General features: G+C 43.6%; 1 protein-coding gene across 1 annotated transcript in view; it reads right to left on the bottom strand.

The window, feature by feature from the left end:
- The window catches only part of SUDS3 (SIN3A corepressor complex component SDS3), a 37,119-nt gene extending 21,357 nt beyond the window's left edge, over positions 1-15,762 (bottom strand). Inside the window, exons 1-6 of the mRNA XM_012756638.3 lie at positions 15,369-15,762; positions 12,572-12,641; positions 8,571-8,626; positions 7,071-7,142; positions 3,935-3,954; positions 2,546-2,702 (exon numbers count right to left, since the gene is read on the bottom strand). Of these exons, the coding sequence (XP_012612092.1) occupies positions 2,546-2,702; positions 3,935-3,954; positions 7,071-7,142; positions 8,571-8,626; positions 12,572-12,641; positions 15,369-15,510 (517 nt within the window). The 5' untranslated portion in view covers positions 15,511-15,762. The remainder of the gene's footprint in view (positions 1-2,545; positions 2,703-3,934; positions 3,955-7,070; positions 7,143-8,570; positions 8,627-12,571; positions 12,642-15,368) is intronic.

The raw sequence follows: 15,762 nt of genomic DNA, 5'->3' as shown, positions 1-15,762 counted from the left end.
CAATTAGAGGAATGAAATCAGGCCTTTAATCCAACACCATAGCAGAACCATCTGTGGAAAGGCTAATTACCCTTCTAGCTCCAGTGCCTTTTCTTCCAACACTCTATCATTACCTTGGCAGTGCTTTCCATACCAAGGGTACCAAATGGCTTGAAGAAGGACATCGGTACCTTTAATGCCCATGGCTAGCTTTAAGTACTTCTATAATCTATTTCTACTGCGTTACAGATGATTTCTCCACATTTATTTGTCTTTTCTACCCTGGCAGGCTCAGCCTCAAGTCACCGAAGATGCCTCCTGTCCCCATTAAGATTCTGGCTGTAAAACTGCCTGGCCAAACAATGTCTATCGCTTGTTAATAATTAGGATGCCAAATCGCAAGTAGGGTGATGATACCCCTCCCTGCAGATGCAAAGGGAGCAGCTATAAACAGACACTATTTCCCACTAGCCTAATGAAGGCTCCCAAACATCTGGTGGCTCTAGCAGAGAGCAATGAGGCATCAATGCCAGGCTCCACCATCATCAAAGAAAACGGTGTGCAGGTCAAAAAGGCAGGCACCAGACAAGGCCCCACAGTGCTACCTGTCTCAAAGCACTGCAACAAGAATGAGATGGTGCTGTCTGAAGCTGATGTTTTAGCATCCAATCAAACAAAAAAACATTACTGAGCCGCTTTCAGAGGCCTTCAAGGAACTCAGTCCTTTTGCCAAGTCTTTCAATGAGGAAGCTATCAGAGGAGGGATTTTTCAAGAGTCAGATTCCACCTCAGGCACAATCACGTTCTCTTCAGTGTACCATGGGGACTGGAGCCAGAGTCTGTGTCAGAGAGCCAGGGTGGTTCACATATAGGGGGAAACACAGATCTTAACTAGATACATTTAATTTCAAAGTGAGCCCCAAGAACTTCCATAGAAACACTGCATTTCCTATGAAACCCAGCTAAAATAAGACATGTCAGAGCCCCAGTCATAACATAGTTATGACTTAAATTTTGGGGTATACAGAGAGGCAGGCCATCTCCATATTCAAGTGACAAACTCACTGCTGACTTGCCCTGCAGTATTTCCCAAGTTCCAAAATATCGATTTCAAGCCAGTTCCCTGTATCCTTCTAGGATCCATCAGTCTGCAGATGGCAACAGAGGAGTCAGCCCATATTGCTTCTCCCTTCAACTTGCCTGCAACCTGCTGAGTTTCCATATGTGGATTTACTAACCCCTAGAAGGCGAGGAAGGGACTGGCTCTGAGTCTGATGCAACTTTACTACCTTTATAGGAAAACAGTTAAGTTTAGCTACACTGTTGGAATCATATCAAGTCTTTCTGAAATGTTCACAGTAACACCTGGCAGAAGAGATCTAATAGCACAGATGACACAGCCGAAAGCCTTTGTTCTCACATCTAGGTCAAAGGAAGACAATACCTTTTCTGTAATTAAGGCAGACTGGAAAAGCAGCAAATTCCCATCACCAGAGATGAATTTGGGTAAATAATTCAGGAACATAACAAAGATGCAAACGGCATATGACCCAAGAATTAAATACAGCATGAGCCAGAGCTTGCAATTACTAGATTGCAAAGATTTACCATTTATCTTTATTTTTTTTGAGACAGAGTCTTTCTCTGTTGCCCAGGCTAGAGTGCTGTGGCGTCAGCCTAGCTCACAGCAACCTCAAACTCCTGGGCTCAAGCAATCCTTCTGCCTCAGCCTCCCAAGTAGGTGGGACTACACGCAGGCGCCACCATGCCTGGCTAATTTTTTCTATATATTTTTAGTTGGCCAATTAATTTTTCTATTTTTAGTAGAGACGGGGTCTCACTCTTGCTCAGGCTAGTTTCAAAATCCTGATCTTGAGCGATCCCCCTGCCTTGGCCTCCCAGAGTGCTAGGATTACAGGTGTGAGCCACTGCACATGGCCAAAGATTTACCATTTTTGAACACCTGTTATGCACAGGACACTGTACTAGGCACTCATGTCTAACCACAATCCTGTGAGATAGGGTATGATCAGCCCCATTTTTTTTTTTGAGACAGAGTCTCACTCTGTTGCCCGGGCTAGAGTGCTGTGGTGTCAGCCTAGCTCACAGCAACCTCAAACTCCTGGGCTCAAGCGATCCTCCTGCCTGAGCCTCCCAAGTAGCTGGGACTACAGGCATGTGCCACCATGCCCAGCTAATTTTTTCTATATATATTTTTACTTGGCCAATTAATTTCTTTTTATTTTTAGTAGAGACGGGGTCTCGCTCTTGCTCAGGCTGGTTTCGAGCTCCTGACCTTAAGCGAGCCTCCCACCTCTGCCTCCCAGAGTGCTAGGATTACAGACTTGAGCTACCTCGCCCGACCTAATCAGCCCCATTTTAAAGTGAAGGAAACAGACTCAGAGAAGTTAAGCAGCTTGACTAAGGTCACACAGCCAATATATGGTATAGCTGGAACTCTGATCTGTGAGGTCAAACCCAATTTTCCTTCACCTTGCTCTGCTCTTGAGATATAAGATGGAAGCAGTCAGGGCTCCCAGGACCCCACCCGGTGGGGCTTTCATACCTCCAGTCAGTTCCATCGTTAGTTTTTCATTTTCAATCATTTTCTTCTTTTCTTCTAGCTCAGCAATCAGGTTCTCTTTCAGCTCAACTTTCTTGTCTTCAAATTCTTTTACTGCTGCTTTCTTTTCTTTGATGTAATTTCTTTCCACTTGTTCCGTCTAAGCGAAAGAGAAACAGAGGCTAGGAGTACATGGCCTGGGAGCCAGGGCTCCAACCAGAAAGAAGCCTGGCTCTGTCCTCAACGGCCAAGAAAATACCTTTATTGTAAACATGAGAAAGATAGGCTCATTCACACACACATTTGCAGTAACAGGGTGTCTGGGAGCAAGTTTTTCAGTGAAAACCACAAAAATCGAACCACATGACATTTGCTTATTTTTTGAGTATACCTCACTTGCTATTCAGGTATTTTCTCTTTTCCACATCTTACATTTTACAGCTTTTATATTAAACAAAAATAAATTTCTCAAAGATAGTGAATCATTCCTTTTAAAGATACAACTTCAAAGGGAAACAGATTCCAGATGAAATATCTATATTCAAAATTATAAGATACTGAGGCCAGAAGGCATGAGTTACTATTATTTTTGATACTTACAGCAAGAAAAATAACTACTATAGATCATTTATTAAATGCCTGAACCCTGAAGTACTCAAACATCAATAGCATACTAAATGAAAACTGCACATGCACCCATGTTTAAAATCTCACCATTGTATAAGTGACAAACAAGGGGGCCCATGGAGGGCTGTGGGAGCGGACCTTGTGACACTTGGCTATGACTGATGATGTGCGCTGAACTGAACTAAAATGGGTTCCGACAATGCGGCTTTGAAAAACCATGACCTTTGCAAAATGTGCCCCCCTGCCAAACATACACACAATAGCCACCCTGGGAGCAATACATCATCAAGACTCAGGCCCTCATCTCTACACTGTAGCACCGATCCTGACATAGAAGCAGCACACGGGTGTCCAGGAATGAAAGGAAAAATTTAAAAATCTTTCTTACTAGCCCAGAGAGTCTCAGCTGTAAAACAGAACTGTTAAGCCAATTCAGAGATTAGGCTGTTTCAAGTACCAATATCAAATTATTAGGCCATTATAATTCAGACATATTTCCGAACAGCTTTAACATAAAATAAAAATCAACAAGAAAGCAGTGAGGGGTGAGTATTCCTTAATCCTCCGTGATAAGCACAGCCTGCCCAATCAGAAAATGAATAGACAAAATGTCTGAATGCAGATAAATGTCCGTTAGTCTAACAGAACAGTGATGAAGGCTTCCAAACTATCTATTTGGTGACAGACGGAAAGGTTGCCAGATAGAGAAAGCAAGATTCCAGTCTCAGAAAGAGCCTACAAACCCCAAAGATCCATGGTACTTACTTCCAGCTGGAGGAAGAGTTCTGAAAGAGATAAAAAGTGCAATTAGATTCGCTAGGCTATGTCACCTTTCTAGATAGTGATGTTAACATTCATTTACAAGCAGTAATTGCTTTCTGAAAGCACAATACACAAAGCAAATGTTTTCACCAGCAAAATGTTGATATATATGAAAGGAAAGGATGCAAGAAGTTATGCGTCTAGTTAAAACTTGACCCTGAACAGATTCACTCTGGCAGTTCTGCCTAAGGGCAAAACACGAGCAGCAGCAACCAAACTACCCTGGCAAAATAAAAGTTATCCCTCAGTCCATGCCCTCGAACAGGCCTGAAAACAGCAGGGTGGGTCAAGAAGAAACAATGCAATTTCTCCAAAAGCAGAGTTGGTGTTGATGTTTTTAAAGCACTGTATGAAGGGCTATGTGCAGTAAGGACACTCCCAGAGAATCCAGAAAACAGAAATTCTGAATCCTCCTAGGGTTTCACTATCAGGCCACCAATCTCTGCTCACAGTGGTGGCCCTCTGGTCTCTCTGATCACATTTCCAAATTTCTGATCAAATGCAGCCCCTTCCCTGAGGCATTTCCTGACAACTCCTCACTCATAAAGCTCTTCTCAGACACCTTAAAGTATCTACCCAACAGTTTTCAACAGCTTACTTAGTACCTACTGTGTTACCAGGTGATTAGTAACTGTTTACCCAGCAACTCCCCCTACTGCTAGATTGGTACTACACTACAATCCCCTCTGCAAACCTTGTACTGGGAACAAAATAGGTCTGTGGCTGCTGATCTTTTTTCTAGGTGACAGTGGGTCTGTTACCTTCTGTCCACAAAGACTGTTGGTAGACCAATAACTTCAGGGGGTGCTATTCGCCCTCTATTATACCAGGGACCCCTTTGCAAACCTGGTAAATTCTGTGAACCCACTGCCCAGAAAAAAAGCACACATGCACATTCATGCACACTCCATAGAATTTTGACAGTTCCAGGAACCCCAAATGCCAATTAACAGCTGTTGAGTGGGCAAATTAATTGAGGAAAAAGCACACTCATTTTCTAATCCCCAGAAGCCCTACCCACTTTGACACTGGGACTCACTGGGCACAGGAGCCCAGGCACACCGAGCCCAACATGCCTCTCTCTTATGACTGCTTCAGACATATGCCACGCAGGAACAGGCCAGAGAGCGGAAGTCCTGTGGCATTCCGAGAAATCACACACTGGACCAACAACTCAAAATGACAATTAGCACTTAGAGGTGGTGCTTGTTATTTTAGTTAAAGCAGCCATACACCAGACACTACTGAAGCAGGTGGATTATCTCTGCTCAGAATGTGCTTTTTAAAGTTGAAGCAGTGACTGATTTAGGAGCTCTTCTGCATTTTTACCTGGAGGAAAGAAATGTTTATGAAAGAACACATGAGGACAGGATTGAGAGTCCGCGAGCATAATAAAAATAACTCAATACTCACCTGCTGTTCTAACTTAAGAAAAATGGCTCCTGTCAATTTTTTTCCTTATTTACATCTTATACTGAGTTCATGAGGTATTAGTGTTCCCCTTTACAAGTGGGGAAACTGAGGCTTCAAGAGCAAATAACCCTGCTTAAAGGTACAGATATAAAATAATGGAGAGGGGATCTGAACCTAAGACCCTCTCCTTCCACAATGCCACCTCCTTTACCTGCTAAACGGGAAGCCTAGGAAGAGGGCTGAGTATTTAAAGATCTGTCCCAAGCAGATGCTACAGAAACTCAGAGTAGAATGGGGATAACAGGAGGGGACAGAAGGAGGTGGATGGGCAGCGGGTTAATGGCTGTGTCTCCATTTTCCCAGTGTCCCCAAACCCTTCAGGTCCTTTTCTATCTGTTAGTGTATACTGGACATCTTCTCACTGGGGGGAGTGAAGGATTCCAGGATTCCATCGATACAAGGTTGCAAAATTGCTGGATCAGAACACAAGAGGACGGCAGCACAAGGAGAGGCACCCAGCCACCATTTTAAAATCCAACATCCACTGTCACAGGGCAAGCACCCTGCTGGCACTCAGGAAACTGGATGATGGCGAGCTTTAAAATTTAACACACAGGCCGGGCGTGGCGGCTCACGCCTGTAATCCTAGCACTCTGGGAGGCCGAGGCGGGCAGATTGCTTGAGGTCAGGAGTTTGAAACCAGCCTGAGCAAGAGCGACACCCCGTCTCTACTATAAATAGAAAGAAATCAACTGGCCAACTAATATATATATAGAAAAAAATTAGCCGGGCATGGTGGCGCATGCCTGTAGTCCCAGCTACTCGGGAGGCTGAGCCAGTAAGATTGCTTAACAAGCCCAGGAGACTGAGGTTGCTGTGAGCTAGGCTGACGCCACGGCACTTACTCTAGCCTGGGCAACAAAGTGAGACTGTCTCAAAAAAATAAAAAATAAATAAAATTCAACACACACAGAAGATTTCCTGTAAGCTCAGGAATCCATGTTTATACACTCTAAACAGGTATCACATTTCACTTTCTGTATGATTCTTTTACTCATATTGTTCCTTAACTTGACACGTGTGGATTTCTTGTCAATGAAACAGTGAGTTTCCTAAAGTCAATATGTTACACAACTTTATATTGCTTAGATATAGCAGACAGACACAAATTTTTGTTGAATGAATACATTTACTGTATATAGCAGATCAGAAGTGTGCTTATTCTCTAAATACTTATAATACAGTACTTTGGGGAAATAACAAGAGGACACCCCATCCCCAGCACAAAATACTGAAACAAACTTGAAACAGGACTAACACTACCTACACTCCCTTTTCCACATCAGCACTTCTGACTGCCCATTAGCCCAGTCACGCAGGCACGAGCAGGAAGGTGCAAGACTACCACTGGGGTACCAGGGAGAACAACCTAACCACAAGGAGTCACCACTGACACCCCTGATTACTGCACCATTCTTTGGCAACTGGAAAAGATGAAATAATTTTACATAACTGCAGCTTTGGTGTCTCTCTTCCCCTGAACTCTCTCCCCAGCGAAATATCTGAGATACGTTTTGGAGAACAGCTCTTAGGGCCACATTACATCAACAATCAGCAAATGGTGGAAGGTTCGAAAATGATTCATTTGCATTTAACAGAGCCTTACCTGCATTTCGTATCCTCTCTTTGTACTGCTGATCTAGTTTTTTCATTCTCTTCTGATATTCCTGTAACGTACCTGATTGTGAACATTTAAAAAATAAAGTTATTTTGAAGATCTATTCTGTATTTTGTTTTCATTCTCTAGCACCAACAGTGACCACTTTAGTAACATGAAAGTAAAACACAAACCAAGGAAAGCCACACCTCAGCAGTTAACTGGACTCTGGTTCTCAACCAAGGCGCACAGCAGAACCCCCTAGGAACTATTCTCAGTCCACCTCAACCTAGTACATCAAGACTCTCTAGGGACTGAGGGGAAGTGGAAAGGTACTCACACCAATTGATTCTGATCACTTGTTGCAATAGCCTGAGTCATGGGCCTCCCTTTCCTGGAAAAAGTTCATTCTCCTTCAGTAAGGTCTAGGTCAACATTGTTCAGCAAAACTTTCTGCAACAGTGGAAATGTACTACATTTGCACTGCCCAGTATGGTAGCCACCAGCCACATGCGGCTATTTTAGCACTTGAAATTGCTAGTGCAATTGAGGAACTGAATTACTAATTTTATTTAATTAACTTTAAACAGCCACAAGTAGCTAGTGACAATGTTAGATAGCTCGGGTATAGATTCTAACCAAATCTCTACCCATTCCATTGCCCTTACCCCAGAGGAGCTAATTATGAGGGGGGTAATTTTTAGGGGGAAGTATTTCCTGATCATAATGCTTATCCATGGGCTCGTCCAATGCAGTAGACCACCCCGAAGCAATAAAAGAACCTAGCAGGAAAACAATTTCACTGATGAGGGAACTTCACAATATGAAGCCAAAGAGCTAATGGCAGCAACTAATTGTCCCCAAGTTCTCATGGTGTGCCCAACACAGTGCTAGGCACTCCTTGTGTGCATAATCTCATCTACTATTATTTTCTTTACTTCACATATCATAAAATTGATTAAGCAAGAAATTGGCTGGCCCGAGGTCGCATTATTAGAATGCAGTGAGACTAGGACTCAAACTCCTCAAAGAACTTGAGAGCCTGGGCTCTTACCCAGCCCATGCCACACTGCCTTTAGCAGCCAGCAGCACTCGATGAGATAAATCCACTTTTAACTTACCAACCAAAAAAAGAGAAAACACAGTGTAGATAATCCACAGTTCATTAACTCTTGGTTTAAAAAGGATAGTAAAACTTTATTCTTTGGTAACAATGTCCCTCCTAAAAATATCTAGCTTTAGGCACAGTGATTTTCAATTCATGCTCCACAGAAAGCCTTAAATGAGATTTCATTTGAAGAAAGCATTTGATACATATTGGAAATTAATTAAAAATAAAAGTTGAAGATCACCACTTTACTGACAGCAAAAGATAGCAAAATGTGTACTGGGTCACTAAAATCAGACAGATCAAATTTTAAGTCACTCCCACAAAGAAATGAAATATAGATTTCAAGGGTTTGTAATATTAATATATTTACAAATGAAAAGATTCAACCACACACCAACCTTCCTGTAGTTGTTGCAACTGCCTCTTGAGAGAAGCCAGTTTGTCCTGATACATCCTATGGAAAAAAAAAAAAAAAAAGCCACACTGAAAGATAAAAACATTCAATACTCAATTCCAAAATTATCTACCCACAGGAATTACTGGGAATGGCATTAACATCCTTCAGGGGAGAAAGGAAACTAAAGTTAGCTAGCTGGTTTAAAATATACCAGTAGCTACAGGGACCAGAAAGAGACAATAACCCTGAATCATATCCGAATTTTGTTGACTCTCCTATTATCCCAACTTTCAATAATCAGTCTAAATCTGCAACTATGAAGACAGATTTTTAATAAATGACACTGATAAACATGCAAGAACATACAAAGAAAAACTGAAAAATATGATGTTACTGTCCTCTGGATTTTGAAGCATAAGTAACACATATGCCCACAAAATGGAGAAATGGCTTTAAACACAACTCTTATAATAACTCTACAATTAGATTATAAAATTCCAAAAGAGTAAGATTATGCCCTCAGCATGTTTTTCTATACAGAAAGTGTGAGCACTAAGTCAATAAACCTTCATGTCATTTTTTTAAAGCACTGCTCTTTTAGGATCAGAGAAATAACAGTAATTCAGAGACAAAAGTTAAAATGTAGCACTTATTTGCACCCCCAGCTGAGTGAGAACATACAGCACAAAGCAAAAGAACTTGGCACGTTATTTTTTTTCCTCACATCTAATGGATTATAGGCAATTATACACTCCAGCAAGTCTGTCTGATGGTAGATTCCACATGTAAATCCCATTTCAGCAATATTTTTACTCCTACCTGAAAAACCTCCGATTTCAGTGACAAAAACAGGATTCTTAACCTAAAAGAACCCTATCGTGGCCGGGCGCGGTGGCTCACGCCTGTAACCCCAGCATTCTGGGAGGCCGAGGCAGGAGGATTGTTCGAGGTCAGGAGTTCGAAACCAGCCTGAGCGAGAGCGAGACCCTGTCTCTGCTATAAATAGAAAGAAATTAATTGGCCAACTAAAAATATATAGAAAAAATTAGCCCAGGTGGTCGCGCATGCCTGTAGTCCCAGCTACTTGGGAGGCTGAGGCAAGAGGATTGCTTGAGCCCAGGAGTTGGAGGTTGCTGTGAGCAAGGCTGACGCCACAGCACTCTAGCCTGGGCAACAGAGAAAGACTCTGTCTCAAAAAAAAAAAAGAACCCTATCGCACACACAACAGGCACAATAAATTTCTGGGATACATGTTGCCAAAGTGAGCACATAGGCACAGTAACATTTTGATTGCTCAAATAAGGCTGTAAATACAACCAAACTCTCCACAGGTGGAGGAAGGAGGAGGCAGAATCTGAGGATCATGCAGGTCTGCTGCTTTTAGGGCAGATTCTCATGTACCCTTGAGGCCCACCATGAATCAAACAAGGCCTTCAATTTTAATCAAAAATAATTTATAGGGCCGGGCGCTGTGGCTCACGCCTGTAATCCTAGCTCTTGGGAGGCCGAGGTGGGCGGATTGCTCAAGGTCAGGAGTTCAAAACCAGCCTGAGCAAGAGCGAGACCCCGCCTCTACTATAAATAGAAAGAAATTAATTGGTCAACTGATATATATATATAAAAAATTAGCCGGGCATGGTGGCTCATGCCTGTAGTCCCAGCTACCCGGGAGGCTGAGGCAGAAGGATCACTTGAGCCCAGGAGTTTGAGGTTGCTGTGAGCTAGGCTGACGCCACGGCACTCACTCTAGCCTGGGCAACAAAGCGAGACTCTGTCTCAAAAAAAAAAAAAAAAATAATTTCTAGGCCGGGCGCGGTGGCTCAAGCCTGTAATCCTAGCACTCTGGGAGGCCGAGGCGGGCGGATTGCTCGAGGTCAGGAGTTCGAAACCAGCAAGAGCAAGACCCCGTCTCTACTATAAATAGAAAGAAATTAATTGGCCAACTAATATATATATATATATAAAATTAGCCGGGCATGGTGGCGCATGCCTGTAGTCCCAGCTACTCAGGAGGCTGAGGCAGCAGGATTGCTTGAGCCCAGGAGTTTGAGGTTGCTGTGAGCTAGGCTGACACCATGGCACTCACTCTAGCCTGTGCAACAAAGTGAGACTCTGTCTCAAAAAAAAATAAAAATAAAAAAATAAAAATAATTTCTACATCATCAAATACTAAGAGGAAACAATCAATTAAAATGTCATCTCAAACTGCTTAAACATATTTACAGGAGAGGGAATGGATGAGTAAACCAATCTCACAAGTATCTGGAACCTAAGGCATTACATTTTTCACCACATTGAGGGTGCCAGCCAATACCTTTGAAGTCTGAGTCTGTCTTTGAAAGGGAATACTGATAGACTGAAGAAGTAAACAGGAAAAAAAAAAGTCAGATCCATGGAAACCATGTATGAGAAGTACAGGTAAGTGAAAATACATCTCAAATGGGTCAAGGTGAATCAATTCAAGCTTTTTGCTCAAAAGAGAAGAAAAAGCAGAGTTTCAGGAACAAAACTGGTAGAGCATATGAATTATTAAAGGAATCCTCCTTTATTCAGCACTGTTCAGACTTGGCTGAATTACCCCTTTAGGTTCCAAAGCATGAAAAGGATGACAGAGTCCAGAAAATGGCCATAAAAAAATTTACAGATAGGACCTAAAAGGAAAGGAATGTAGATTATGTAATTTAAAGGCAAGAAATTATAAAAGTCTAATCAAGATCCTCAAACTACATTCAACAAATGCATGCTGAATATATTTTATATGGTCTTCCATCTGTGCATATGCTAAAAGTGAGTGGGGTTTCTGTTTCTCTAGACATGTTTGGCTGTGGCTGTCTGAAGACAAGGACAAGTGTGAATATGGACAGAGCACATGACCAAGAGCCAGCAGCCCTGCTTCCCAGTTCTGGTTTCCCTAAGCCCAAGGCCCCAGCACGTTGGTTAGCATGCAGCCAATGCTCAGTAAGCTCACACCCATCTGAGAACCCCGCTGCTTCTAGACATCATTTACCCTCTCTGTACACAGGTTTTCATACCTGTAAAAAAATGAAGTGGTAAAAGGTTCTCTCCTGTTATGTGGTCTTATTCTCTCTCCTCTCCTGTGATCATTTCCCTCAAGGTGGTTTCCGGCCCACCCTCAAAAAAGTCTTATTTAGCCGGGCATGGTGGCACACCCCTATAGCCCCAGCTACTCAGGAGGCTGAGGCGGGAGGATCACTTGATCTCAGGAGTTCAAGGATACATTCTAGACTGGGTGGCAGAGTGACACCTCATCTCTAAAAAAATAAAAATTAAAATATAAAATAGGCCGGAGCAGTGGCTCATGCCTGTAATCAATCACTCTGGGAGTTTGAGGTGGGAGGAGTGCTTGAGGTCAGGAGTTCGAGACCAGCCTGAACAAGAGCAAGACCCCATCTCTACCCAAAACAGAAAAAATTAGCTATGTGTGGTGGTGCACTCCTGCACTCACAGCTACTTGGGAGGCCTTAGCCCAGGAGTTTGAGGCTGCAGCAAGCTATGATCACACCACTGTACTCTACCCAGAGCGACAGACTAACACTCTGTCTCAATAAAAAGTTTTTTTAATTAAAAAATTAAAAATTAAGAGTCTTATGACAGGAAGACTATTAAATGGGACCAACTTAAAGTGGGAAAATTATACACACCTATGTGGTTTTTGGAAGCACTATGGTTAAAGACATACACAGAAGGTGTGTAGGTTGAGTAGCAGGTTGAATAGCCCTTGTCTAAAGTGCTTAGGACCAGAAATGTTTCAGATTTTTTTTTGGATTGTAGAATATTTATATTATACTTACCAGCTGAACATCCCAAATCCAAAAATCTGAAATGCTTCAATGAGCATTTCCTTTGAGTGGCATGCTGGTACTCAAAAAGTTTTGGATTTTGGAGCATTTCAGGTTTCAGATTTTTGGATTTGGGATGTTCACCCTATATAAAGATTTTGTTGTCATTTCAATATTCAAGAAATACAAAAATCATACTCACTGTTCCTTCATTTCTACATAGTCTTCTTCATCATGTTTTGCCAAGTCGGTTTCACTAGCATCCTCAGTATCTGAGTAAAAGTGGGAAGAAGGATTAGTGAAAATTATAACTCACAAAGTTGGTGTCACTTGAGACAGCTTAAGCACTTAATGAACTCCTATAAAATGAATTTCAGGCCAGGCGCGGTGGCTCACGCCTCTAATCCTAGCTCTCTGGGAGGCCGAGGCAGGCGTGATTGTTTGAGTTCAGAAGTTCGAAACCAACCTGAGCAAAAGCGAGACCCCCGTCTCTACTATAAACAGAAATAAATTAATTGGCCAACTAATATATATAGAAAAAATGAGCCGGGCATGGTGGTGCACACCTGTAGTCCCAGCTATTTGGGAGGCTGAGCCCAGAAGGATCACTTGAGCCCAGGAGTTTGAGGTTGCTGTGAGTTAGGCTGACGCCATGGCACTCACTCTAGCCTGGGCAACAAAGTGAGACTCTGTCTCAAAAAAAAAAAAAAAGAATTTCAGTGCAGGCCTGCATGAAGTCACTGGTAAAAATATATTAAATACAGCCAGCCCCTGTTATTTGAGGACACAAAATCTGCAAATAGAGAGAGCCAACTGTAAAGGACTTGAGAAACTTCAGGTTTTTGTATCCATAGGGGTCCTGGAACCAATCCCCCATGGTTACCAAAGGACAACTGTACTTTTGAAAAGAAAATCTCATTTCCAACTTATACACAGATTTATGCAAAAAGCTTGCTTTTATCTAAAGTGCAGCCACAGAATAGGGTGCGTCAGACATGGGTAGTCATGGTCAAGGCTGTTAGTTCTGTAGAAGCAAGAAGAATGGCAGCTCAGGAAAGGAAATGTGGGCATGAGACCAGATACTACAGGCAGTCAAGCCTTACTGCTCCAAAAAAAAAAAAAAAAACCCCTAATATGTACATTCTCTCCTGGTACATGCCCAATGTGAACCCTTCACACATTTTTACAGCAGATACACAGTCGTCCCTCAGTATCCACTGGAGGAATGATTCCAGGACTTCCCTTAGATACCAAAATCCTGGGATGCTCAAGTCCCTGATATAAAATAGCATAGTAATTGCAAATAACCTACACTCTCCCATACAATTTAAATCATCTCTAGGTTACTTATAATAGAATAGAAGGTATGTACTATGTAAATAGTTGTTATACTGTATTTTCTAGATAATAATGACAAGAAAAAAAGTCTGCACAGGTTCAGTAAAGGTGCAATTTTTTTCCCCCTGAATATTTTCAATCTGTGATTGGTTGAATCCACAGATGTGGAACCCACAGACATGGAAGGCCAACTGTATACAGTAACAAAAAAGAATGCAACACAAAAAACTGAAATATTTTCAAAATTACAACTAAAGGGAACAAGAAGGTGGCAAGATTATAAACAAAAAAAAAAGAAACTCAACACATTCTAAACATTGTTCTTAGAACAAGCAAACGGTTGGAGTATCTACATAATTTCAACAGCCCCTATATATGAAGGGGGAGAAGAAAGCGATTTTGGTTTCACTGCTCCCCCTCGTGGGCATTAAAAGCAGTGCAAGTAATTCACATTCGAAATCTCCAGTTAAACCATGTCTTCAAATGTAATTCCTTCAACTTTATGTCCTGCATGTGCAGCTGCCTTTTGAAATACCCAGTTCTCCACAAACCATTCTCCCTTCTTTCACTCTAGAAGACTTCACTGAGTTCCTGTCATGTGCCAGCCAGCCACATTACTTGGCACTTGGGGAGACCGAGATGAATAAACATACTCTTCATTCCAAACAGCTGCTGTAGCTTTTGCTCACAGCCCTATTTTGTGCCACAATACTCCACCCACATTTGGGTCTCTCTTTATCTCCTCTTTATTCTCCCTGACCTTTCTTATCCCTTCACCTTTCTCCTCCAGCCAGTACCTTCCTCAATCCCTCCAAAACGGGACTCTACACTTGCCCAACTGTAAAGCCCAGTTTGAAAAGCAAGGTTCTAAGAGGCAGTAATGATAATATAAAGGGCACAGAACTGAAAACACAACACCTGGGCACCATTATCCAAATCCCTACCTCCCCTAGTACCTGGTTCCCCAGTGGTGAAAACATTTACTGTTTAGTTAAGTACCAGGCCGAGTAGTTTATATGCACATATGTCATTTAATCCTCACACCCACCCTAGGAAGTAGGCGCAACCAACAGTCCAATTACAGTTGGGTAAACCGAGGCTAAATAAAAAGCTCAAGTTGCATAAGGTTACAAAGCTGGGTTAAGTGACAGAACCGAATTTAAACCTAGACCTGGCTAACTCCAGGTCCCTTCCTTTTAACCAACCTGTCATTCTCAATCCTGTTCTACACCACCTAAAGTAGAGCTGACTTACACATTGGGGGAGGGGGGACGGGGAGGGCGACTTGGGGACGAGAAGCAAACTGGGTTTACTCCGACCCTCTGGGGAACAAAAAAGGGAGTACTACGCTTGGTGAAGTCAAATGGATGACTTTTCCATTCCAACCAGACAGTTGGGGGCGGGGGTAGAGTCTTAAAGGGACCTCCAGCTCCGACAACATCTAAGTCCCTTCTTCCCATAGCAGTTGGGTGCAAGGTACCCAGGGCTTCCCCCTCCCCCAGGGCAGGTTGAGGTAACTTCCCGGAGCCCCGCTCCTCCCAGCTGCCCACCTCCGCCAGCCCCGAGCCCGGAGGCCTCCCCGCCCCTCTCCCGAGCTGCCCCACCCCTCCCCCAGCGGTCCCACCCTCGCCAGGGGCTGCCCGGAGAGCTAGGGCACTCACCTTCGTCCGACTCTCGCCCCCGACAGCTGCGCTCATCGTCCTCGGCGCTCTCCAACTCTTCGTCCTCCTCGGGGTAATACTCTGGGGCCGGCGGCGCCCCAGCCGGGGCCGGAGCCGGAGCCAACAGCCCCGCCGCACTCATGTTGCCTCTGGCCGCAGCTGAGCGTGTCCCCCGCAGGCCGCGGCCACGCGCTCTGGCGCCGCGACGTCCCCGTAGCAGCGCCCGAGAGGGCCCCCAACTCGAGGAGCGGGAGCCACGGTAGCCGCGGGAGCCGCGGCAGGAGCGGGAGCCGCGGGGGCGACCCCTTCCCCGTCTCGGCTGAGCTCCGCCCCTCGCGCCCGCGCTCGGCAACGGGGGCCTCGCGCCGCATACGACTTCCGGGTCGCTAGCTGC

This window comes from Microcebus murinus, chromosome 22 (assembly GCF_040939455.1).
Source record: "Microcebus murinus isolate Inina chromosome 22, M.murinus_Inina_mat1.0, whole genome shotgun sequence".
Lineage (NCBI taxonomy): Eukaryota > Metazoa > Chordata > Mammalia > Primates > Cheirogaleidae > Microcebus > Microcebus murinus.
This window is presented reverse-complemented; position numbering and strand designations above follow the sequence as displayed.